The 24,534-nt window shown below is 53.8% G+C and overlaps 7 protein-coding genes across 7 annotated transcripts; 3 read left to right on the forward strand and 4 right to left on the reverse strand.

Annotated features, from left to right (window-relative positions):
• Positions 1 to 478: 478 nt before the first annotated feature.
• BKA58DRAFT_172334 (acetylcholinesterase precursor) lies at positions 479 to 2,688 on the forward strand. The gene is made up of 2 exons (XM_046165210.1): positions 479 to 914; positions 966 to 2,688. The coding sequence occupies exons 1-2, from the start codon at positions 721 to 723 to the stop codon at positions 2,620 to 2,622; spliced, it is 1,851 nt and encodes a 616-aa protein (XP_046025030.1). The 5' UTR covers positions 479 to 720; the 3' UTR covers positions 2,623 to 2,688.
• A 1,355-nt stretch (positions 2,689 to 4,043) lies between these two features.
• Positions 4,044 to 4,751, forward strand: BKA58DRAFT_315497 (acyl-CoA N-acyltransferase; the record flags this gene model as incomplete). The annotated part of the gene is made up of 1 exon (XM_046167528.1): positions 4,044 to 4,751. The coding sequence occupies one exon, from the start codon at positions 4,044 to 4,046 to the stop codon at positions 4,749 to 4,751; it is 708 nt and encodes a 235-aa protein (XP_046025031.1).
• A 31-nt stretch (positions 4,752 to 4,782) lies between these two features.
• Positions 4,783 to 6,452, reverse strand: BKA58DRAFT_360717 (uncharacterized protein). Its single transcript, XM_046168760.1, has 3 exons — positions 6,006 to 6,452; positions 5,848 to 5,952; positions 4,783 to 5,799 (listed from the first exon to the last, which is right to left on the reverse strand). Exons 1-3 carry the CDS (start codon positions 6,183 to 6,185, stop codon positions 4,852 to 4,854), a joined length of 1,233 nt encoding a protein of 410 aa, XP_046025032.1. The 5' UTR covers positions 6,186 to 6,452; the 3' UTR covers positions 4,783 to 4,851.
• A 136-nt stretch (positions 6,453 to 6,588) lies between these two features.
• BKA58DRAFT_469243 (amino acid/polyamine transporter I) lies at positions 6,589 to 8,598 on the forward strand. Its single transcript, XM_046175140.1, has 4 exons — positions 6,589 to 7,027; positions 7,074 to 7,187; positions 7,249 to 7,329; positions 7,380 to 8,598. The coding sequence occupies exons 1-4, from the start codon at positions 6,813 to 6,815 to the stop codon at positions 8,542 to 8,544; spliced, it is 1,575 nt and encodes a 524-aa protein (XP_046025033.1). The 5' UTR covers positions 6,589 to 6,812; the 3' UTR covers positions 8,545 to 8,598.
• A 2,255-nt stretch (positions 8,599 to 10,853) lies between these two features.
• Positions 10,854 to 15,494, reverse strand: BKA58DRAFT_384519 (uncharacterized protein). Its single transcript, XM_046170273.1, has 2 exons — positions 15,013 to 15,494; positions 10,854 to 14,929 (listed from the first exon to the last, which is right to left on the reverse strand). Exons 1-2 carry the CDS (start codon positions 15,037 to 15,039, stop codon positions 11,144 to 11,146), a joined length of 3,813 nt encoding a protein of 1,270 aa, XP_046025034.1. The 5' UTR covers positions 15,040 to 15,494; the 3' UTR covers positions 10,854 to 11,143.
• A 5,874-nt stretch (positions 15,495 to 21,368) lies between these two features.
• On the reverse strand, positions 21,369 to 22,411 carry BKA58DRAFT_172372 (uncharacterized protein). Its single transcript, XM_046165213.1, has one exon. The coding sequence runs from the start codon at positions 22,172 to 22,174 to the stop codon at positions 21,515 to 21,517; it is 660 nt and encodes a 219-aa protein (XP_046025035.1). The 5' UTR covers positions 22,175 to 22,411; the 3' UTR covers positions 21,369 to 21,514.
• BKA58DRAFT_172373 (uncharacterized protein) lies at positions 22,412 to 24,071 on the reverse strand. The gene has a single exon (XM_046165214.1). The coding sequence runs from the start codon at positions 23,828 to 23,830 to the stop codon at positions 22,649 to 22,651; it is 1,182 nt and encodes a 393-aa protein (XP_046025036.1). The 5' UTR covers positions 23,831 to 24,071; the 3' UTR covers positions 22,412 to 22,648.
• Positions 24,072 to 24,534: the final 463 nt, after the last annotated feature.

Below are 24,534 nucleotides of genomic sequence, written 5' to 3' on the forward strand. Positions count from 1 at the left end.
CACCCACGCTAGAGAAATCATGATGCAATTGCTGAATCAGCGCCCGACCGAACCTAACTCCGCACACGGCACACGCAGACGGTAGACGTCACGCTTGCATGCCCTTATGCACAGCAAACAGGTACGAAGCTAACAAAGACAACGGTACAGTATTGACACGAGTGAGTAGACAAGCGTCAAGTGTCCACATAATCCCTTGGTATGCGTACCCCGGATCTTCCGGAAACGGCTGCTAAGGGTACAGCGAGAGCGACACCGTATGCATAGCATCCGATTTTCGAATCTAACGTACACTCTCTCGAATTTTTGACACTTGTCATTGACGCCATTTTCCCCACGTATACCGATTTAGGTACCAAACGCTAGAGGGTAACGGTCTTTACATCCTAGTCTTCGGCAGATTGGAGCAGCCGTTATGGGACAATTAGCCAGTGATCGCCCCTCACGGATGATCTGGAAAGACTAGTCGTCCTTACGCGGCGATGCTTCGCCATCTAGTGCCATCGATCGACGGACGGCTTCATCCCCAACCTTTGGTCCACTCCGGCACGGCGCACGATTTAACGTCCGAGGGTAAATGGCTTGGTTGAATGAAGTGCGGGCAGTCCGGGCTACGCATCCGAAACTCGTAACACGGAACCAGCTTGCACTATAAAAGCTCTTCGTGTATCACGGGTGACCACAAACTCAACCAGATAGCTACCACCGCCAGCCAGCGTCATGTTACTGCCGTCTGTCATCGCAGGTGCTTTCACACTTCTGGGCGCGGTTGCTGCGTTGCCTCAATCTCAGCCGTTTCGAGAAGTCTTGCGTAACAGACAGAGTACTACGAGCAATGCTTTAGAGGTGGACCTAGGTTACGAGATCTATCAAGGTTCTAGCAATGCAAGCACAGGTATCAACGCTTGGAGAGGGTATGGCTATCTCGTAATCTTGAACGACTCCAGCTAACCTAGTACTCCAAGTATCCGCTTCGCTGCATCACCAACAGGAAGCTTACGTTGGCAACGACCCCAAGCACCGTCCATAAACCGAACTACACCCATAGCTGCAGACACCTACGGATCGCAATGTCCACAAATCGGCCAAAGTAACGGGATGCCAAGTATGCCTCGGGATTCAGAATCACCACCACTCTCAGAAGACTGTCTTTTTCTTAACGTCCAAAGCCCGGCAAACGCGACAAACCTTCCTGTGCTCGTGTGGATCCATGGTGGTGGCTACGGCGCTGGTAACGGCCGACAGGACTTTACTGAGCTTCTTACAACTACGGGAAAGAAATTCGTTGTAGTATCAATCCAGTACCGGCTAGGGCCTTTTGGCTTCCTCGCGTCTGACGAGGTATACCGAAAGGGTGTCGTGAATGCGGGACTTTTGGATCAGTTCTTCGCTCTCCAATGGGTTCAGACATATGTCAGCCAGTTTGGTGGCGACCCATCAGCCGTCACTATTTCTGGAGAGAGTGCTGGTGGCGGCTCAGTCATGCTGCACGACATGGCATACGGTGGCTCTTTAGGCGATTCCATGTTCCGCAGTACTATTGCTGCTTCCCCATACCTGCCCAAGCAGTACGCCTACAAAGACTGGATTCCGACACAGAACTACTATGCTTTCGCCGACCGCGCCGGCTGCATGATCAACGCATACGGTAATGCGACTTCCACCATCTTCGACTGTTTGTTGTCGCAAGACACGGAGACGCTACAGAACGCTTCGAGCGAAGTAACAAGCACGGCGACATTCGGAACCTGGGCTTTCTTGCCAGTAACGGATGGAGTGTTCGTCCAAGATGAGCCAAGTAGCCAGCTCCTCGAGAAGCGTGTGAACGGAAGGAATGCTTTGATCGGAAACAACGCCAACGAGGGCCCTTCCTTCGTGCCGCAAGGAATCACTTCCGAAGACGATTTCACGGCGTGGCTTCGCAACAATCTGCCCGAATTCACCGACTCTGACATCGCAAAGGTTCTGCGCTACTACCCCATCAGCGACGTCGCGACAGCTTCCAATGCAGATGAGTTCGCGACGAACGGCGTTACTGGGCCCAGCGCGCTCGATCAAAGCTCGATAGCTACCGGACAGCAGCAGCGTGCCAACAATCTCTACGCTGAACTGACTTTCGTGTGTCCATCATACTGGATGGCGGAAGCGTACACTGATGGTGATCGCACATCATACAAGTACCAGTTCAGTGCCCTCCCAGCCACCCACGGCGCGGATGTGGGAGTATACTTCGGATTATTAGGCAGCAAGCCAGGCATAAGCACCGACCTTCAACGCGCCTTCATGAACATCTGGGGTAACTTCATCACCGAGGGCAACCCGTCGATCTCTGCTTCCGTTGCAGCTGGCTCTTCAAGCTCGTCCAACGGATCCGTTGCTACCAACGATGCTACACAATGGCCCGCTTTCACGATCGCTGAGCCATACCAGCTTGATCTCAACCAGACAGGCGGTGTACTGGCTGTTGGCTCGCAGATTATTGGGTCACCTGTCAACACGACTTATCTTACTGAACCGGGGCTGATGAATAACTTTAGTCTTGTTAATGCTTATACGTGGGAGGCTGGGCGGGGTATGAGGTGCGATTTCTGGAGGAGTGTTGCTGATATTATTCCCGCATAACGTTGTCAGATTACGAACTCCAACAATCTTTGTACGGTATGAAGCTACAGGCAGAATCCATCATCATCTTTACTCAATTCTCCCCTTATCTGTGTGTCCGTACGATCTCTGGTCAGCTTTTCAACGCGCCTCTAGGTATCCTTTTGTTCTGTTCCGTTCAAACACTCGGCGCCTTCGTAATTATTACAATCGTTTTGCGCCAATCTTGTGCCAGAAAGTCGACAAGATTAGTCCAATACTGTCCCGGGTTATCTGTCTCGCCTTCCGACGCAATGACAGTGAAGGCGTCATGTGTCAAGTAGACGTGGAAATGATAGTGCGCACCATCGCACGCGAAAGCGTAATGTGTGTATGTCATTAGAGACACAGCTTTGATCGCATAGGCCAGCCAAGCGGTGTTTCGATCTTCGGGTATCACTCGGCAAGGTAGATGTGGGAAGGGTGTATTGATGAAACCCCGCAGTAAAGGAGACCCAGCATAGAGACGGAGCAGTCCAGCTAGTTCGAGCGACACACCGTAGTGTCGGTCCATAACGTACAAGTTGCCGCGCGCCTCAGTACCATCGGGGAAGAAGTCGGCGATGTACTGATCTACCAGATGCATTCCAATTACAACCGTCGACTGCGCCTCGAGTAGTGGTAGGAATTCACGCCGAAGCTTCCGACATGTTTGAAAAAGGCCAAGTGTGTTCCGCCCGCTCGAAGTCCAGCACAGCGACGATCCAGGTAAGTAGTGCCGCATATGCGAGTTGAGGCTTCGTATGCCAAAATTAATGCCGTGGGCCTGTGCGAGATACTTGTAGATTTCATTTCGCACCTCTACATCAAAAGGATCAGTATGCGCGACAAACTGGGAGAGGAAAGGAGACATACCGCCAGGCAGTTGTAGAAGTCGGCATGTCGCCATAGGGATGTCTCCAGTGCCCTCCATCGCTTTGCGGATTAGCAGTTCCGGAGTTGACTATCGCTCAAAGACCGGAGATGTGATGACCGAAGCCAAAACGGAGCGAGGTTGTGCACTGGAGCAAGAGAAGGGTACAGTTGGGGGGTCACTTACTACCTACCTAGGCATCAACACGTCACGTGCAACAAAGTCAGTCCGAGTGCAGACTACATCTTACAGGAGTCACCGATGTCTTTCCAGTAGCTATACACTAGGGAATAGTCAACTCGTCATCTTGCGTGCCGATGTTTGAACACAGCAGCTTGAGACGCTTTACATATCAACGCCTCCAGGATTTGTTCACATGGTAACGACTGGGATGTCTCGCCTATCTAAGGCGACAGGTCATACTATGGAACAGCTCGACAGCTGCATGAAGTACGTTAGTCCAGGTTCAGAAATGCTTTCAAGGCTACATATACCCCAATCATTCTAAGTCTCATCCCATCAATACCAGCACATTTTCCAAATTCCAAACATGCATCTTCGCCTCGCAAAGCCTTCAGATGAACCAGCCATCGCCGACATCTGCGCTCGCGCCTTCATGGAAGAAGACCTCTTCGGCCGAGTAATTCACCCCTATCGCGCCCAATATCCCAACGACGTAAAGATCTTCTGGCACGAATGGCTACGCAACGACTGGATCAATACACGTAACAGAATCATCGTTGCCGTCTCAACTGCCTCTGATCAGCAAGAGAATGTCATCGGCGCAGCAACCTGGCAACGCCAAGGCGACGACCCGGGCGCGCAAAGAATTATCGCAGGATGGACTGATCCTGGTACATTTCCCGTCCTGCCTTCAGCCCTCAACCGCGCCCTAGACCCCTCGAAGAAGACGATTCTGATCGAGGCCGGGCCGTTTACTAAACACTACTGGGCCGGGCCGTGCGCGACCAATTGGTACCTTTCCCTTTGCTGCGTGGATCCTGATGTTAAGGGTCGTGGGGCCGGACGGCTGCTAGTACGGTGGGGCTTGGATCGTGCCGAGGGAGAGGGCATTAGGGCAAGCGTGATGGCTAGTGAGGGCTCAGATGCGTTTTATCTGAAATGTGGGTTTGATGAAGTGGTTGGGAATGCAAGCGAAGGGGAGGGCAATCTGTTGCGGAAGGAGGGTGTGAAGGGTGGGAATATATTGTTTATGTGGGTCAAGGATGGTAAGGCTATCGAAGAGCCAGCTCTGTAGTTACTGTGATTATTGTGCAAACACGTGGGCACCTTGCTCGATCGTATACATTCTTTGCGACGCCGCATAGCTAACGACTCAGTATCATGACTCGATACGACTACTTAGGCAAGCGAAGTAGGCCAGGCCGATGTGTATCGGTCCCTTTTTTTACAGGTTCATGCTTCACTTCAAACTGTACATCCTTCCTAATAAAAAGCTCTTGGGTACTGTGCTGACTCTTCCGATCAGATTCCTGTGTACTCCTTCGATCTAGCTCCCCGCTGCCATCATCCGTGCCAAAAGTACTCTCCACAACGTATGGTTTCCTATTGACCCTGACAGCGCCTTCGCCGGCTCCTCCTCGCAGCCGTGATGGACCGCCCTCGCTACGGTCAAACCGAGACAACGGAATGCTTTCACCTTCATCGAACTGTGGAATGCTGTGATGTATACTCGACACGTGTCCATAGCCGCTGGAATGGGTCGAGTATCCAACACCCGCTTTCTGGCCGCTACCGGTGTCAAAGCTTTGGATGAACGACTTTAGACACGGTATCGTTGCGGCTATCAACGAGAAGCAGAGCTGTGATTGCTGATAGATCAATGCTGTCGTGCGCTCGACACTGGGGTTTTCACCGTGTATCGAGCTACTCCAGGTTTTGTAGAACAGGCCAGCGAGGATGATCAGCGGTAGACGTAGCGCAAACACTCCCAATATCTGCAGCTTGAACACAATGTTCATCTGAAGACGCCGACACAGGTATGTCGGGATGAAGGCCAGCATGAAGTCGGTTATCCCGTCACTGATTACGACGACCATGTAGCGGATTTCGAGACCCTGGCAAATTTCAGAGGAGTTCCTTGGTAACAGGCTCTCACTTGTGCAGCCAGCCGAGACTAGCACCGCAGATACAAGTGTCCACGTTGTGATAACCGCGGTGGCTACATTGCACACTGCCCAAGCGTGCTTCATGTCGCGCATGAAGAGTCGTCGTACCAGCAGTATCAGAGCCGTCTTCGAAAAGCCGAGGGACATGTAGATGAACACTTGACCACGTGAATAGGTCTGTCAACGTGTTAGAAACAGTTGCCGCGCTGGTTGAGGTCGTATTACGGAGGCCATCCATGAGTATTGGTCGTTGGTCAGGGATGCGGATGATCGTGCCAGTCCGGCTGACAGGGAAGCAAGAAGTAGTGAGAACTGTACAACGCTGGCAATCTGTTCTTATCAGTTCATTGCATTAGACGGTCTCGTGCTGGTGGCATTCGTACCTGCGCAATCAGCATCGCTGCATCATCCAGTCCCAGCATGCGCCATCTGATGAACAGTCGTGTGAGAAACGTAAGGCTAGTATAAGTGAAGGCGAGGAGTGTGACAATGTACAAGATCCCACTGCGGTCATCAGGCGTGATGCGCGCCCATCGATAGCCGTCTTGCAATGTCGCGGACATGTTGGAGTTGCGAGATGTGTGAGACGGTAGGCATTGACTGCCGGACTATGGCGGCTTTGACCCTGAAGTCGAGGGTTACAGGCTGGCTGTCACCTTACTGGATTCACGTCTGTGCCCCCACGCCCACATGTTCAGTAAACTGCCCGTCTCTCATCTGGCCACCTTCATCAGCCAGATTATTGGACGATATGATTTAGCCAAAGCCTGTGGCGCAAGCGAGCCGTCTTGACAAGGCTTCGACCCGTCGCGGTACGTCGCAGAGGATGCGAAGGAGTTGAGTTACATTGCGAAGGAATGAAGATGCATCGGCTGCAAGGCCGCTTCCCCCGCGGGGCGGCGCGCTAGCCTCTCCTGGGCTTTGGCCGGCCCGTCCCCTGTACGATCAATGTGCATCCAGCCATCACACCATCTGAGTGGTCTTATTTTGCAGCTGGCCTTCAGCTTAAGCTGCTGGTACTCATATTCCTCCCGTGCTATTGATTCAAGTGCATTTGCGCGTTCTTATGGTTCTTACCTAGGTAGTGTCACCGAAGCAAATTCCGGGTCTTCTCGGCTGTCTTATTGCTTGCATTTCCACACTCGTACTCATTCTTTCCAATCTTCACTTTGGATAATCGTTTTCCTATCATGTCAGTCTTAAAGAGTGAGGCTGCTGCAGTGGCCCAGCCTTTCGACGGCGAGTCTCAGCAGGATGTCGTCGTTTCAGAGAAGAAAGGAACCGCTGGCGACCAAAAAGACATGTATCGTATGGGAAAGCAGCAGGAACTGCGACGAAACTTCCGTTTTGTTTCAATATTTGGCTACAGCATGGTGTTAATGGCAACATGGGAAACCATATTGACGTGAGTATACGTTAACGTGTGCTCTACGTTATCTGACATGTAGCAGAACTCTAATCATCCCATTGACCAACGGTGGAACTGGTGGCGCCATCGTTATGTTCCTCGTCACAGCGGTGGGCATGGGCTTTGTCATCGTCTCGATGGCTGAAATGGCTTCAATGTGCGTGGCGGCCCTTTGCTGAAATCACTTCGGCACGAACCAATCGCTGACCAAAATGAAGGGCTCCTACTTCTGGCGGACAGTATCACTGGGTGTCTGAGTTTGCGCCAAAGAAACACCAAAAATTCTTGAGTTACCTCGTGTGAGCTTTCCTGAGTATATCCACAAACTTTATCACTAACTGCATATCAGTGGCTGGCTTTGCGTGCTGGGTTGGCAGACCGGAATCGCATCCATCGCCTTCCTTGCCGGCGGTCAGGTCCAAGGACTCATCATCCTCAACAACCCCAACTACGTCCCCGAACGATGGCACGGCACCCTCCTAGTCATCGCGGTAGCAACGTTCTCGATACTGTTCAACACACTCCTAGCTCGTAAGCTACCTCTAGTCGAAGGCATCGTCCTGGTCTTACACATCTTTGGGTTTTTCGCAATCTTCATCACAATGTGGGTGCTGGGACCGCGTAGCCCATCCAGAGAGGTTTTCGGTGGATTCCAAGACAACGCTGGATGGGGTAGTGTCGGCCTGTCCGTGTTGGTGGGACAGCTCTCGCCAATCTTCTCTCTCTTGGGTGCAGATGCTGCAACCCATATGTCGGAGGAACTGAAGGACGCTTCACATACCCTTCCCCGCGCCATGATTTGGACAGCTGTGGTCAACAGCAGCTTGGGTTTCCTCATGCTAGTAACCTTCTGCTTCTGCCTCGGTGACGTCGAAAGCGCCATCATGTCGCCGACCGGGCAGCCCCACATCCAGATCATGTACAACGCGACGCAATCCATCCCAGGAGCAACAGCTCTAGCATCTATCACGACGATCATGGCAGTGTTTGGATGCGTCAACAATGTGGCAACATGCTCGCGCCAGCTCTTTGCCTTTGCCCGCGACCACGGCGTTCCCTTCAGTGCCTTCCTATCCCGAGTCCGACCAGGTTGGGACATTCCTCTTAACAGCGTTCTTGTATCTTTCGGTATTGCCGTGGGGCTCTCCCTAATCAACATCGGTAGCACCGTGGCTTTCAACTCCGTTGCATCGCTGGGCACATGTGCCCTCCTCTCGTCCTACATCGTGAGCATCTCATGCATGTTCATCAAGAGATGGAACAGAGAGCCCCTCCTACCCTGCAAGTTCTCGCTCGGTCGCGCTGGTATCTGGGTCAATGGTGTGTCCGTTGTGTACCTGTGTGTAGTGTTGGTGTTCGCCTTCTTCCCCACATTCCCGCACCCAACACCTGATCTGATGAACTGGAACATCCTCATCTACGGAGTTGTTGTGGTATTCTCTCTTGTGTACTTCTTTCTCAAGGGCCGCAAGGTGTATGTTGGGCCCGTCGAATATCTCAACAAAGATCTTTGAGGGGCAGGCTGAAGTTAGGAGAGTCTATAACAAGAACAATTGAGATAATTGCGTGTCTGGTAGTGTTGCTATTGCCATGGTATGAAATTAAACTCGTCATCCAAGTACTAGAAGTGTATCATCCTGTCATGCGATGTACTAAGTTTCGCATATCTGCGAGCTGCATGAATCTAGATCAAAGGCGATTCTGGATACCTACGGCAGATCAGATACCGCTGACGATCTCGAGACGCCGATGCACTCCACGTACAGCTATTGGCCTTATTCATACCTGCCGTCAGCTCCGCGAAGGATTCCAACCGCTCGAAATACAGGGCTCGGAAATCGAGCTGGATGTCCAAGTTGTCAACAAATTCGTCGCAGACTTAATACCAAAGCCAGAGGCGTGGACCAACAACTTGATGCTTAGAATGCTAATTTCTTCCTACACTGTTGACCTCATGCCACTAGTTCGCCTCCAAAACGCAGCTAGATCCGTTCTCATCAATGTGAGGCTTATCCCTGAAACGTTTATCGAACGTTCTTCCACGGAGAAACTTTTCAGAGATGGCGAACACTTCGCTTTCACTTGCTGTATCCAAGCTATCTTCGCTCTCAAATGCATGGAAGTTTGGCGCAATTACACTCGATACGCGATTGTCAATATCACCGTGGAACTACATGGGACTCTGTCTTGGACCATCGAAGTCAACAAGGACGCAAAAGAAGACTGGATGCCTTGGGACGCGGCGACTTCGCGAGAGAGCTCGTCCAAGCAACACCGGGCTGCTGCTACGATGTGGAAGATGAGGATTGGACTGGGTGGTCTTATCATGCCGAATGTTGTTATAGCTTCCGACTAGATCTTCGCGCAAATTAGGAGCAATCTGTAGCGGGATGAAGATGGGCAAACTTGCTGGGTTGAAGGCAAAGTTATCAAACTGTGGGTAGCACGATGAGGCGTTCAGTAATGACAGGATGGATTCCACTTTTACGATGATTTCACTCCATGGATCTGTGAAAAATTTGGTGTTCTGTGACACTAATGTGAAGTTCTAGCACGCTTCAACTAGCGTGAAGTTCGGACATTTATGATACTAGTATTAAAGCTTGTCTTTATACACAGCGAAGTGCACCACTCCCCACCACCACCCCCCTACATCGGCCTATGGATAATCGCACTTATCGCACTGTGATCGATTCCCAACCCAGAGCCATAATCATCATCTCCATAGCCCCCAGATCTCACCGCCTCCATCGCCTCCTCAAGCAGCGCCTGAGCCTTCATGGCTTGGGTAATTTTCTGCTGCTTCTCCTTGCCATTCTTGTACACCTTCTCTCAATGCGCAGTCGGATGCTGAAACAGCACTTCCAATTTTTTCTTCCAACCTGGCGGCCTAGTGATCGCTCTTAGAACATCGTAGTAGTTCTTTTTTGCAGCGTTGATCGCGCGGCGCAGATCTAGGTTCCTAAGCTTAGGCGCGCTGATGGACATTACGGGGTCGTCGGCCATGGGTTTGAATGTTTTCTAGGTTTAAGCTGCCTGTGCGGCCGTTGTGGCCGGTGATGCTGATCGAGGTAATATGTGGGCATGCTGTTAGGATGATCGGGATGTACGTTCCTGTGATGAGAAGAGCAGGGTCAAGCCAGAGCGTCTTGAGGTTTGGGCACGCGTGTGCTAGACGATCCACTGCATCGTCGCTGATGGGCATGTTTGTCTTACCAATACGCGCGCCCAAGCCTATCTTCTCCAACTTAGAGCAAAAAGCTTCGTCTACAATAGCAATTGCGTCGAGATGCGCGCTGTCACGTGCGTGAGCCCCACCCGCTAGGTCCGGGAACGTGTTCACCTACTCCTGCACCACAAAGTCTGGTCCAAATTCGATTTCTTTGATGCCAGCTGGCAATCCTAACTCCTCTGGCTTCCATTCTTCAATGGCCTTTTGTTACTGGCGCTTTCGGGCCCGCTCGGCTCTCTGCTCGTCGGTGCGGCCCTTCCATTGTCGCTTTGTTGGCGCTGCAGATTCCATGGCAGCCTTAGGACTTCAATGCGAGTAGGTAAGATGCTCGTCTAGGTGGATGGAAGGCGTTGGCGCTCTGCATGGTTGGGCATCGAGGGCCGCTTCCTTACTTGAGAAGGGAGCTCAGGCCATCGCTCTGCGTAATCGTATGAGCAAGGAGTCTGCACACCCTTGAACGCTGACCGACACCCATGATAACGTCTTTGTATGGATCACGATCCCCTCGTTTTCAGTTCCGAGTCCTCCGATCGAGATGAGGCTCTCCCATCACACGCCGTAGCCCACATATCAGCATCGCAAGTCCTGATCTCGTACTAACGAATCATCATTCATATCGTGTCACCGCCGAAGCGGAAGCTATATACTACCTGACTCTCGCGAGCCCTCATCACCGATCTAAAGAAACAAGAACATGCAGCCCTACAAGTACAGATGCCCACCCATCTTATGCTGAAACCCAACTCCAAACACCTCAGTGATTAAAATGTAGTAGGAGATCCGTCAATGGTATAGAACAATTCACCCAAGCCAAAACGCCAGTGTTGCCCGTGTGGACCCTTCCCGAATGTGTAAATGTGTGTTTCTGTTGTACTCCAAACTCAAGTAATCCTCCTCTTCAAGCCTCCAAATAGTCCCTTGAGACCACTGGACTCTTCCTTCTTCTTCCTCCTGTCGCGCCGGTCGGTCTCGCCGCGCCGGGGCCTGGGACGGTCTTCGCCATGGTCTCGTGCACGGGGTCGATCTGACTCTACTCGACGACCACCAGATGGCCTCTCTTTCTCAACGACGGATATGCGGCGTGTCTTGGGGCGTTCTTCCGGCTTGGACATCCGCCTGCTTCGGCGACGCTCGCGTCTTTCCTCGTCTGAGATGGAGATTTCACCGACAACCGCAGCTGCGTCCTCGATCACTGGTGATTCAATCGTCTCGATCGGTTCTGGCTCTGGCTCGTATTCGAAAGGCTCTGGTGGTGGTGGAGGTAGATCCTCAGGCGGTGGTGGCGGCGGTGGGAGAGAGACCCCTCCATCTCGTCCACCAGACATTTCGTGTTCAGGGCGACGCATAAAGCGACGCTCCTCTTTCCACCTGTAGTAATCGGCTTCCTCCTCGGCAGATGCAAAGCGACGTTGGCTGTGTGAAAGACGCCGACTGCGGTGCATACGTTCTGGACGCTCTCGGCTCTGGTCCGATGACATGTCTCGGCTCGAAGGTCGTTCCATCTCCGGTTCTCTTCGCGATGACTTTACGGGTGTAGCCTCTAGCGTGTTGGCGCGCGCACGAGACGATCTTGACAATTTCGCAGCCGGCGGCGTCGCTTCGGGCTTTGAGCGACCAAAGATGCCACCGAAGAGACTACCACGCTTCACGTTCGGTGGAGTCTCTCGGGTACTCAAACGCCTGCGCGGCGCACTACGAGGAGGAGTGTCATCGACTACGGGTGGCAGCGGGGGTGGAGGAGAAGCGCCATCGTCGTCTTCCTCTGCTGCTCGGCGAGCAGCATCGCGAGAGACATCAACAAGCTCTTCTTTTGGTTTCAGTAAGCCAGCTGCTTTGGCTGCCTCCCGCTCCGCCCGTTTCTGACGTCGTAGTTTCCGAGCCTCCTCTTCTTCGCGTGCAGCCTGCTCAATCTTCTCCTGCTCTAGGCGCTTGGCCTCTTTCTCAGCCTCGTGTCTTTGCCGCCTCTTCTCATGTCGAAGACGACGTTCCTCTTCTTCCTGAGCGAGCTTCTGCTCTTCTTTGAGCTTCTTGCGTTCCTCCATGGCCCTCATGAGCTCCTCTTCGGCACGCCTGACTGCTCGACGTCTCTCACGATGCTCCAACTTTCTCGCCTCCTCTTCTGCCTTTAAGCGGGCAGCGTCTGCGGCGGCAAGTCGCTCTTTCTCAGCTCTCTCAGCCCGCCGAGCTTCGCGTCGCTTCTGTCTATCAGCTTCTTCGTCAACCTCCTCCACTGGGCGACGCTTGCTGTATCTCTCTTCACCCCTGGGTTCCCGGTAGTGTGAGCGGTATGGATCCGGGTACGCCTTTTGTATGTCGCTACCACTACTGGCTATCTCGGCCTCGCGTAGTTTTACCCTTCTACGCTCGGCCGCTTCGCGCTCTGTCATGCTGTCGCGACGCCTCGTCCTTGGCGCATCGGGAACGGCCGTCGTTGGCATTATTGGTCGCTCCCTGATACTAGCACCACTTTCGCGTCTGCGGCTCGGTCGGTGCTGGCTTTCACGACGGGAGTGCGAATGTCGGCGATGAGTCCTCTCACGACTGGGCGTATCGGCTGAAGGTTCGTCCTCGATTGCAAAATCGCGGTCCCTGACCGCACGGTCATCGGCGGTTTGGTCGACCAATACAGCAGCAGCAGCGGCACCAACAATACCGGCAGCAGCAACAGCAGCTACGGACGGTAGGGGTGAAGGTGCGCTTGGAATTTCATCAACGTCGAGGGACCGGTCTGCCGGTGCATCGTCATCAGCCTGCTGGGGTTCGGGACTCTCTTCATTGGCCACCTCGGCTACGACCTCTTCAACCTCCATTTCGGGGGCTGGTACCGACTCCTCCGCATCATGGTCTTCCAAGGTTTCTTCGGCGGCTGTATCCGCCGCTACTGGAGCGGGTTCCTCGGGTTCCTGCGTTGGCTCTGGGGCCGCCTCAGCCGGTTCTTCAGCTTCCTCAGGAACAGGTTCAACTGGTGGCTCGGGCTCTTCAACAGCAGCTGTTGAATCGGGTTCTAGCTGTTCTTCTTCGGGGGCCTCAGATGGTGCCTGTACCTGTTCTTCTTCAAGCTCGACATCAGGCGACGGCGTCGGCTCTTCGCCATCGTTTGCTTCCTCCGCTGATTCGTCGGCCGCAGCTTCTTCAGCATCACTGCCCGTTACTACTGGCTCAGCGGCTTCAGCGGGCGCTTCTTCCACCTCCACAGCAGCCTCTTCCGGTGGTGTGTCTTCTTCCGGGGCTGACTCTGATGCAGGTGGAGCATTTTCAGCACCGTCGGCGTTTGCTTCGCTGGCCTCAACCACTGATGGCTCATCTGCGTCCCCTGTAGCTCCAGATCCGTCGCTGGAATGACCATCCTCACTAAGTGGCTCTGGTGACTCTTCAGCAGGCGGTTCTGGCAGAACTTCTTCAGTCTCTTCAACGAGTGAAGGATCGGCGTCAGCCGCAGCAGATTCGTTTTCCTCGGCTGCATTTGGTCCCTCATCGACGGCTTCATCTGGCGTCGCCACCGATTCCTCTGGATCGGCAGCCTCCTCAGCCGGCGACTCGTCTGGCTCATCTGCAGCTGCCTCCGCATCTTGCTCAACAGCTTCCGCTTCCGCTTCCGGCTCCGGCTCTTCTGTGACTGCTTCAGCTGTCTCTGGTTCAGCGGGTTGTTCCGCCTCTTCCTCAGCCACGGATACATCGCCCACTTCAGATGCCTGGTTCTCGACCCCGTCGGTTGATGGGTCTTCAGCAGGCGGTGCGCCGGTGTCTAGCTCCTCTCCGTCAACTGTGGTTGGTGCAGCGTCGTCATCGGCCTCAGCAGGGTCTTCCGGCGGTGCAACGGACTCTCCAGCCTCGCTCTCGCTGCCAGATTCGCTGACTTGAGAAGCATCGTCACCCTCATCTTCCTGGGGAACTTCCTCTCCTGGTTGGGGTGCATCTGCCGGCTCAGACACTTCGGTAGCTGCTGCGGTCTCCTCTTCAGGCTCAGCAGAGTCTTGTGACGAAACTAGTGAATCGTCGTTCGCAGAGTCTTCTTGAGTGATAGCACTGGCATCGTTCCCGTCATCTCCTTGCTCCTCCTTGACTGCTTCGAGCGCAGGATCAGACGGATCTTCGACCTCTGATGCTGGAGACTCTGCCTCAGGGACGATTTCAGAAGTTGCGACATTAACTTCGAGTGATAGACCTGGATGCGCTTCTGTGACCGCGGCCGATTCGGCAGGCGACTCTGGACTCTCAGAAGCTTCTGGCTCGTCGGGCTCGGCAGCATCGTCGACTACCATAGAACTCTCTGGCTCTTCTTGGGAATTCGAGGAGAGCCCGGAAGCAGCATCGTCATCGGAACCGGCATCGTCGTCATGGATTGACTGATCTTCCTCCGGCTCTTCAGGCTCAGCAGCAGTGACATCAGCGACTTCACTCGGCGGAGCCTCTTCGGCATTCGTTGTTTCATCTTCAGCGGGTGCTGAGTCAGGCGCGTCGTCGGCCTGGGGAACTTCAGAGGCAGAAGGTGCGGCAGACACTTCAGATCCAGACCAGTCATCATCTTCGGACTCTGACCCAGATTCGCTCCCCGCATCGGATCCCTGCTCTTCTACTGGTTCATCATCCGGCTCTGGTCCTGTGCTGGCTCCGCTGGAAACCTCCGAATGCTGTGGCTCCTCATCGGGCCCAACGTCCTCATGGACCTGCAATGAATCAGCATACTCTTCTGAATGGCGAACCGCACGAAGCGTATATAAGTTCAGAATCAATCACAGCTTATACATACCACTTCCGGCACCTTTTTGGCCGGCATGTCTGGTGCAGAGTCGGGCTCGGCTTCAGCTAGCGCTACGTTGGCAACTACAACATCATCGTCGATTTGTTCGGAAATATCTTGAAGAACGATTGGATCGGCCGCGGCGTCTTCGGTCTGCTCTTCTTCGACCGTGGGGTTTTCAATTGGCGTCTCAACGTCAGCCTCTCTCGAGACAGGGTCTGGGCTGACTTCGCTTGTCGCGTCAGCTGGGATGCTTGCGCATGTTTCGTCGGTATTATCGTCGAGTTTGGGTAAAGGTGCTTCAGTCTCAGCTGCACTGGTCAGCGGCTGTAATGCATGGCCACTTTTGGGTGGAGGAAAATATCGCTGCTGTACAAGTAGAAGTGCAATCACGAAAAAAAAAGAAGGTGAGATTCAGAGGTGACGGGGATGTCGGGAGCCAAAAGACAAGCGGCAGAGCTAGCGCGGAGCAAAACCACGCATCTTGGAACGTCGACAAATTGCGATGCATCTATCGCAGCCCGAGACTCATGGCGACACACATGCTTCCACGTGACGATAAGCTAGTCACAGCGGTGGCAGAATGTCCGCAGAATGTGCTGGCAGGTGGGCCAGAGGAAAATATGGGGCGTCCAATGGGGTAAGCCAACCGCTGCTCGCTAGCCCGATTCGCCGCTGGCATGGCGCGCTATCGTCCAAACGTGCGTAATTGAGCCAGCGAAAAGAAGTGCAGACGGACATAAAGATGTGAAACACAAAAAACATAGGAGATACGTACCTGTGCATGAATCTGGATTCTCCACGTCATCGGGTGTAGCCGAGACTATGACTTGCTCGCTGTCCTTGGCAGCCTCGCTGCTCACCGCTGGCTCCGACTCGTCGACTGGCGATTCGTGTGCACTCGCATCGTCTTGTGCGTCTGTGCTCGCATCGGTGATGGCATTCTCCTCTGGAGCTGATGGCTGGCTCATCTCTGGGGCGGGTTCTTGAGTTGCAGGTGCATCGCCAACTGCAAGCTGTGCTTCCTCAGTGCTTTCTTGGATACGTGTCTCAGGCGTCTGATCCTCCGCGGAACGATCAATTGAGTCGCCAGTGTCTTGTGGCTCGGATGACTCTGGTGATGTTTCAGAGGCTGAGGCTTCATTCTGTTCGACAACCTCTGGTACGGCCGCGGATGTATCGTCCTTTGTAGGCTCATCCTCTTTGACATCGATTGAGACGACGGCATCTTCACCGACATCATCGGTAACTGGAGCAGAGGTTGCAGCGTCGGATGGTCGAATGACCTCTACAGCATTGGACTTATCCTGGTCTAGTGACTTCTCATCCTCGTGTGCAGGCTCCAATGGGTCTTGCGCGATGCTCTCATCGTCGAAGTCTTGATGCTCGGAGGGATTCGTCTCGCTCTCGCCGGGCTGTGATGAGGCATCATCATCCCTCTCCCAGTCCGAGATACCCATGTCGGATACATCGTCGTCGTCTTTCTCCCAATCGGAGATGTCCTGCATAGTGTCTGCAGTTGGCATTTTTTCGTCGCTCGCCTCAGCCTCCACTGTAGCAACTTCGATGGGTGCCATATCAGCGGCGTCTTGGGCCACTGCAGTGGGCTCTTCCGATGTCACATCAGGCGTGGCTTCAATGGTGTGAGTGTCGTCTACCCCTTCTAGTGTCGATGCAGCTTCTGGCTCCTCGGTGGAGGTATTGCTCTCGTCTTGTGCAGCTGTCGGCTCACTGTCGCCTTCGCTGGAGGCTGGTTCGACAGCTTCGTCGGCGGGAGCTGGTTCGGGTGCGTCCGTTGCTTCTGAGGCTTCCGCTGTGGAGTCAAATTGGGGCTCGTCTGTGATCTTGTCAGCATTGATTACAAATAAATTTGCTCGAACGCGGCTCGCCATGCGACAGTAAGATATGTGTGAACGTACCTGTGGGATCAGCGCTAGCCTCGTTTGGCTCAGCTACATCCACGACCGGTTCAGTACTCGCAGGCGCTTCGACGTCTGCAACTTCAGGCTTGTCATCGCTCTCAGTTGACGGTGAGTCGCTAGATGGGACTAGCGCAGATTCCGCAACTTCTGCAGCACCAGGAGATTCGGGAGCAGGATCCTGAACAGGTGAGGATTCAGGTGCATCTGCTTCTCCTTCAGCTGCAAGTATTGAAGCTACGACAGCGACGTCTGCCGGTGCTGCTGAAGTCCATGCTCGAGCTTCCTCGACTGCGGCATTAGACGTTTCGATGTCTTGCTTCTCATCCAGTGGTGGCTCTTCTTGAGCAACGCTTGCTTCTGACTCTGGTTCAGCGGCATCCTCAGCAACTTCAGGAGGAACAGGCTCGGCAGCCAGGGCTTCTTCGACCACGGGTGTTTGGTCATCAACTGGCGGTTCCACAGGCTGAGTTTGCTCCTCGGCAGCAGAGACGTCTTCGACAATAGGTGGCTCCTCGGTAAAGGGCGTTTCGTCAACAACGGGTGTAGCCTCAGCCTGGGTGGGCTCTTCGGCAATAGGTGTATCCTCAGTCTTTGATGCTTCCTCGACATGAGTAGAATCCTCTACAGTCGATGTGTCTTCACCAACAGGGGTATCTTCGGCGGCCGGGACGTCTTCAGAAGACGCTTTCTCCTCAGCGGCAGGTGCTTCAGGCGTGCCGTCAACTTCAGGAGCGTCTTGGATTGCGGTGGCCGTCTCTTCGACGGAAGGCGTCTCTTCGGCTGTGGCTGTCTCTTCGGCAGAAGGGGCGGGCTCAGCAACAGCTACATCGTCTACGGCTGGAGTATCTTCCGCGATTGGGGTCTCCTCGGTAGGAGCCGATTCTACAGCGGTTGTTGTCTCTTCAGCAGCCGGTGTCTCTTCAGTAATGGGCGTCTCTGCATCCAGAATGGCTGTCTGTTCCTCAACAGGAGGTGTCTCTTCCTCAGCAGAAGGTGCGTCGTCAATAACAGGCGCCTCTTCGACAGCAGGTATCTCTTCGGCAGCAGAAATAGGTTCTTCCGCAGTGGGGACCGCTGCTTCGACAGCAGGAGAGTCTTCTGCGACTGTCGACGGCTCGTCTGAGGTACTTGTTTCCTCAACTGCAGGTTGCTCTTCAGCCGCTGGCGGAGTCGCTGCCTCCTCTGCGGCAACAGACTCTTCCACGGGAGCTGCTGGTTCTTCGGCAGGGACGTCCGCTTCGGCTGGCTTCGGTTCCTCTGAAGTTGCTACGTCGGGCTCAACCGCATCCGCACTCTCTGCTGTAGCTTGTTCCTCTTCTGGTACCGCTTCGCTGGATGGCTGTGGTTCATCGGCTGTAGCGTCGGGGGCTTCCACGGGCGGCTCTGGTACAGGTGAAGGCGTAGGCTCTTCTGAAGCTGTTTCTGCGGTCGGCTCGACTGGAGGGGGAGGAGTGTCTTCGGTGACTGGATCGGCGGGGCCAGTCACCTCTGTTTTAGTATCAGCAGCACTCACTTCTTCCACAGCAGCAGGGGCATCCGAGTGTGGTGTCTCTGTAGTGTCGGCAGATGCATCTGTCGGTGATGGCTCAGCTTCAGCTGCTGGCTCGGGAGCGGCAGGCGCTGGTTCCTCGCATGGAGGACTGTCCGCAACTGCCTCGTCTTGTCCCTCCACGACACCCTCGCTGACGGCGACCTCGTCTACCACAGGCGGGTTATCGTTCGGTGGCGGTGGTGGCGGCACAGTCTCGCTTATAATCGACCCTGAAGCGTCTTCGGTAGGTTCTTCGATGATGACGCTTTCAGAGACGTCTGAAGAGGGAGCATCTCCATCAGTGATTACGGTCGACCTGTCGTCACCTGGTGGTGGGCTACCGTCGTTGCTAGCCTTCTTCCCTCTCGACTTGCTAGTCATCACCTTCTCACTGGCTAGTGCCGATAGCAATGAACCTCTTCTCTCCTTCTTGATGATGCCGATCGGTACGAAAACCTTCTTTTTCTCCTCTTTCGGTGGCGAAGGAGGTGGAACGGATGTCGATGGTTTTCTGGGACGGATGAACGCGGTGGGCTTGCCTTTACCATACGCCAGCTGTTTCTTCTTTTTGCCTATGCTTGCGGCGTCTGGGTCTTTGGTGTCAGAGGCAAAGTGGACAAACTTTTCGGTTGGGGATTTCGGGGGCTCTTGAGCGGCCTGCTCGGACTCACCACTCTTCTCACTCTCTACAACCACTGGCTCCGGTGTTGTATCCGCAGGTGGTGCTGATGGGGCAGGGGGTGCAGGCTCACTAGGAGGTACTGGCAAAACTTCTGGTACTGGCGATACCGGAGGTGCTGCTGCTTCGGGTTCAGTAGGTGGTGCATCTACCGGTGCTGGGGGTGGTGGTGGTGGAGGCGGCAGTGCGTCAACATTCGTGGCATGGCTTGGTCCTGGAGGCTCGTCTTTGACATCCTCCGTCACAACTTCAGCTGCCACAACGCCGTCCCCACTACTTGATGGTGCCTCTGCTGGTTGTGTTGATGGATCTTCTGGTGTTGGTTCTGCTGGGGTTGTTGTCGCAGGTGCATCTGCTTCTACTGATGGCTCTTCTGCTGGAGGTGCCTCTGATATAGCCGGCGGTGCGGCCTCTTCAGGTGTGACCTCTGCTGCTGGTGATTCCTCCGGAGCAGCTGGAACATTCTCTGGATCTACAATGGTCAATTGGACATGCTACGCACGATATATTCCAAGCATACCTGCTTGTTCGGCATTGCTGCTCTTCTCATCAACTACTTGCGTATACGAGAATTTTGGAGTAGGTGGGACTACTCGACGATAGACGGGTTGGGGCTTCGGTGTAGTCGCCGTAGCATAGAAGTTCTTTCCGGTGTTGGTGCCGCCGCTCGCATACGGGTTCGCCCATTGCGATATCGAAACATTCTCGAATTGGCGCATAGTGTATCAAACAAAGTCAGACGCGGTGGTTCGAGATCCAGAAATTCGACAAGTTGTGCTACGTGCTATAGATGTTTTCTTTGTTCCATTGCTGGTGATAACAAACGGTAGGTATGCAGAGGCGACATTAGACGTGGGGTGCGAGCATTGATTGCGGAGAGACGAATGAGAAACGGGTCAGTCTAGACGCAAAGCACAGAGGGTGGAGGTGTGCAACGTGCGTGGCTTCAATCGGCCAAAGCTGGGACAGAGCGCTCAGATCAGACGAAAGAGAGGTGCAGGACAACTGTCACAAGACATGATGCGCGAAATCGTAAGGAGATGCCTCGCATTGCGGGCGCAATGGTTCGGTAAGCCTCAGACTGGCATACCCGCATGCTCGCGCAGGCTCACGCTGAGAAGACGCCTTTCGGCTGTAAGCATCATTGGTCCACGTAGGGAAACCCAGTTCGCTCAGGTTGATAGAGTTGGGAGCCCAGAAGGTGGGGTTTTCCACTCCGAGAGCTTTTCGATTATTGGCCCGATGACTGTTTAGCTTGCAGTTGTGTCGCCAGCGCGGATCGTGGTGCAGCGTTGGTCAACGGCGAAATTTTGCGGCACCGGAAGACTTGAGAGCGTATAGTGCGGCAAAGCGTCAATTAGCAGGGAGGGCCCTTCTCACAACCTTCTCGATACCCAAAGAGGGCCGCGATGCAGGGGCACGCATGGGAGCGTCATGGCTAAGAGGAAAAAGTGAGGTGTTGATGGGTTGAGTGACGTGGCGTGGCACCGCGGGTCCGGAAAGCAGCCACTAAGCGACTGATTCATGAGGGCCGACCCGGGTTTGGTCGTACCTGCCACTACTACCTGGCGACGTGGGACACTCACAAAGAAGCATCCTACTGACCCCACCACCAAAGCCCATGGTACAACAAAGCAGTCGCATAGCGGTATGGAGGGGTCTCCGGTGTCATCGACTTTAGTCGCAGCTCCAGATCGCGATGCTGCGACTAACCTTCCTCGCTACGTCCAATCTGCGGCCGGAAGCTTTGGTGACGTGCATTCAGTCGACGATAGGTGGAATTGATTATGCAGCGGTTATCGAGGCTTTCTAAAAAGACGAAAAGCAGTGGAAGGGTAAGGAAGATTGCCCAGAATGGCGGGCGAATCTATTGTCAGTACGTGTTCGCAGCTCAATGCTCGGTGCCCCAATCAACGTAGATGAGTTGATTACCGCGCTGCAAGCGAGCATGTCGTCAGATGCGCTCATGTAAGCAGCTCTGGATTCATCCAGCCCTGAACCGAGGAGTTCGGTCACGTGAGTAGGATGATCTGAATGGGCGATTCCAACGAACTCTCTTGGAATCACTTGGCGGGCAGTCTCATTCGACGGACGTTCGAAGCGTCCTATCAACAAGACGCCCATAATAATCCCCAGAGGATCACATCCAAGCCGAAATCATCTGAGTATCTCATACAATGACAACCTTTGAAAGCTGAACAGAATCGCAACCTACGTTAAGATGAGCATACGTAAAGTAGAAACCCCACCGCCAATGTAGGCTCCAGTGTTCAGATTCTTATTCGAATGAGGTGTGAATCTGGATTTAACCGCTAAAATAACTAGGTTCACGGGTACATGATTGAATGATCATTACGTGTCCACCTCAACCGAGCACAGCTACCGCAACACCCTATGTCCTCTCCCCATAAAAAATCCCTTCATCATCACAATACACCCACCGCGTCCACGTACTCCCTCTCTATCTATTCCCATAGCCGCCATCCATTTCCGATTCACCTCTTCATCCCTCTTGCATTTTCCGCAATCAAGCCTCTTTCCCCTGTGCTTCTTATTATGTATATGAGGTATCGTTGTAATATGTACGTCGGCCTTCGACCAAACACGCTGCTCAAGCGTGTGCCAAGTAGTAAGATTCATTGTAGGCGGCGAGGTGGGTGACGCGGATGTAAGCGTAATAGTCGGTGTGCCTTCGAAATAATCGCTGTTTTTCAGTACCACCGTGGGAGCTTTCTGCCGCTCATACGATAAGTTCACTTCCTCTGGTGGTGTGTGAAGTCTCTTTGGATTGAGCGTATTCATCCAATCGAGTGTTTCGCGCCATTCTTGTGTGATTTCGGAGCCGCAGCTCTTCCATGTCTTTTTCAGTGTAGAGGCGCAGATGGTGGGCATAGACCATCGTTGTTTTGCGGTGATTGGGGTGGGCAAGTGTGTTCCAGGCGGCGGTGGTGAAGGCGACGGACAGCAGACTAGATAGTTGACTTGGTCTTGTGAGTCGGCGTAGGAGCAGGCCCAACATGGGGTGCTGACGGTAGTCATGACTTTGGCTTTGATGCGATGTGTTTGGAAATGGGTGTTCTTTGAAGGCTGTCTGAAGAACTATGTTGATAGCAGGCGAGTGACTGATGAGTAGAGAGACTACATATCTGGAAGACAGTGAAGACGACTACCATGACTGCAATATTCTATACAGTAAGCGAAATGGCTTTCCAGGTGTTGTGAGTCGCTGAACTTGGCGGAGCAAACCATGGTTCTAACATGATGTGTGAACAAGCACAACGTGGGCTCAAGGCAACCATTTGGCAGCGGCTAGCAAACTACACCCAAGTCTAGGGACATGTGAGAATAATCACTCAAGGGTGTTTTGAGGGATGGACGTCTGTGAACTTGGGTGTTTCCTCTCTTATAAATGATTTAGATTCCTTGCATATCGATCTGTAATTTGTCGTGTTTCCATGAAATTGGGTATCGTTCATCAGTCATCAAATCGTAAGAGCACGTCTCGTCCAGAGTTTAGAGTAGCACCCAGTCCACAGCCACCGTCCACCTCTCCTCGCCCACATTAACGTCCCACATTGGTGCGCGAATACCGATTACACTAGCAGTCTTAAGCAGTACACCTCCTGAGCCTCTAGCACCACCTTGGCCGGCTAGTAAGACTCTCAACGCGATATGTTCACCGCTCAAATTATCTGCTCTTGACGCGTTATACATGCCAGCCTCGGTATCTCCGCGAGCGAACACGACTCCACCTGCATAGCACTCCACTTCGTCTGCGCTACGGCTTCGACCTCCGCCCCTCGACAGACTCAAAACCCGTATACGCAGCCTCACGCCGTCTTCCATCTCACGACCAGAGACAGCGCCGCTTCTATCCTGTGCCGCGAAACCTGTATTTGCCGTCTCGATCATCCATGTCGTGACAGTCGAGGCAAGGCCGTTAGGTATGTATTTGCCATTTTTTCGCGAAGGTGAAAAGATCTCAGGGAGCGGACGAGAAGGCTTCGGAGGCGATGTGGGAAGCGCAGGGAGTATGAAGTGAGGACGTTGCGGTGCACTCGCCGGTGTGGAAGTCACCACTGCAATACTGGGGAAGGGCGCGGGCGTCCGTGGCGGCGGGACCTTGAAGCGGTGCGTCGTTGAATTGGATACAGGGGCTGGTGTGGAGGGCTCAGACGGTCGTTGGAGAGTTGGAGAGCTCCCGGGGGACATGCGGCGACGCTTGCTCGTTTGAACTGATTCGAATAGCATCTCATCTTCTTGGTCTGCACCCTGTCCTTCCCAGTGGCTGGGCTGAATGTCCCCGTCTTCGATGGATTGCATGACATCTTCGCCGTGCAGCTCATCTTGCGCTTCTGATTGGCTTGACTGCGATGGTTCCTCTATGCTTTCCACTCTTTCGAACTTCCTCCGAAGCTTTGGGAGCGGTGTAGCATGTGCGAACGCATCTTCTTGCGGTTCATCGCGCCCCTCTTTGGTGCCTTCATGTGTTTGCCGAGGCGGCGCAAAGACGAAGCGTTTCGCAGGAGTCAAGTTCTTGAACTGAAGCTCGGGCTTTGGTTGAGTCTTCTTTGTAGAAGCAGGTGTCTGTATAGCGAGGGCGTTGCGCAGGCCAGATTGGGGTTTCTTGGTCTTCTGTGTGGAAGGCGGATTGGGCGCTAGGAAGCGGTGCGGGGAGGGCGTATGGGTCGGCATCGTATGAGCAACATCGGCGCTTGGGGTGTGTCCGATATGGCGGGTAGATGGTGTTCGGTGCAATTCGTTGTGGGCGGAGGCATGGTCAGGGTGGCGAGACTGGCGACGTCGAGGCCATCGCCAGCGCGATGCAGTCGCGAAAACGCGGGGGCGCGTGGTCAGCAGGCAGCGCGTTTGGCAGGCACGTCACGTGTCTATAACTTCACCCTTCCCATCGCAATAGACTCCTTCCCTGCAGGATACTCGCATTCGTATCTGACGCATGATAAACCGCATCACCCGGGAGCTGCACATAGTCCAGCGATCGAAAAGAATGCGATTGTCTCTGCGTCGATACCCAAACCACTCGCGCTCACATGTCATGATCTCAACGACCTAATAGATCCAGCCTCGGGAATCTCTAGATAAGCTTTACCGAGCTTAGATGCCTTTCGCATGTCAGTTCTTGCGCGAAGGATCTATTACAACCAAGCTTCTGTATATCATCCCACGCGCAATCTCCACAATAGTGACAACTGCCGCATGTTTCTTGATACCGGACGAATCGGGGTGCTGGCATTGGGCGTCAATTGGATTCGGCGATACCAGCCATCTTTTCGCAGACCGGAGTCGGGTCTGTGGGATCGCAATGGGGTGATCTCGCGATTGGCGCCGGCCCGGGGGTGATCAACGGTATCCCAGCTTACCCTCGTCTCCATAGGAAC

Source organism: Alternaria rosae (genome assembly GCF_020736505.1).
Source record: "Alternaria rosae strain MPI-PUGE-AT-0040 chromosome Unknown BKA58scaffold_5, whole genome shotgun sequence".
In the NCBI taxonomy this organism is placed as follows: Eukaryota; Fungi; Ascomycota; class Dothideomycetes; order Pleosporales; family Pleosporaceae; genus Alternaria; species Alternaria rosae.

Coding starts and splice junctions, on each gene's coding strand:
- BKA58DRAFT_172334 (XM_046165210.1), top strand. CDS start 721: ATGTTACTGCCGTCTGTCATCGCAGGTGCTTTCACACTTCTGGGCGCG. Junction 915..965: donor GGTATCAACGCTTGGAGAGG/GTATGGCTATCT, acceptor TAGTACTCCAAG/TATCCGCTTCGCTGCATCAC.
- BKA58DRAFT_172372 (XM_046165213.1), bottom strand. CDS start 22,174: ATGACTACCGTCAGCACCCCATGTTGGGCCTGCTCCTACGCCGACTCA.
- BKA58DRAFT_469243 (XM_046175140.1), top strand. CDS start 6,813: ATGTCAGTCTTAAAGAGTGAGGCTGCTGCAGTGGCCCAGCCTTTCGAC. Junction 7,028..7,073: donor ACATGGGAAACCATATTGAC/GTGAGTATACGT, acceptor GACATGTAGCAG/AACTCTAATCATCCCATTGA. Junction 7,330..7,379: donor AAATTCTTGAGTTACCTCGT/GTGAGCTTTCCT, acceptor ACTGCATATCAG/TGGCTGGCTTTGCGTGCTGG.
- BKA58DRAFT_360717 (XM_046168760.1), bottom strand. CDS start 6,185: ATGTCCGCGACATTGCAAGACGGCTATCGATGGGCGCGCATCACGCCT. Junction 5,953..6,005: donor CAGCGATGCTGATTGCGCAG/GTACGAATGCCA, acceptor TGATAAGAACAG/ATTGCCAGCGTTGTACAGTT. Junction 5,800..5,847: donor AATACTCATGGATGGCCTCC/GTAATACGACCT, acceptor ACACGTTGACAG/ACCTATTCACGTGGTCAAGT.
- BKA58DRAFT_172373 (XM_046165214.1), bottom strand. CDS start 23,830: ATGCCGACCCATACGCCCTCCCCGCACCGCTTCCTAGCGCCCAATCCG.
- BKA58DRAFT_384519 (XM_046170273.1), bottom strand. CDS start 15,039: ATGCCGGCCAAAAAGGTGCCGGAAGTG. Junction 14,930..15,012: donor CCAAAAAGGTGCCGGAAGTG/GTATGTATAAGC, acceptor GATTCATTGCAG/GTCCATGAGGACGTTGGGCC.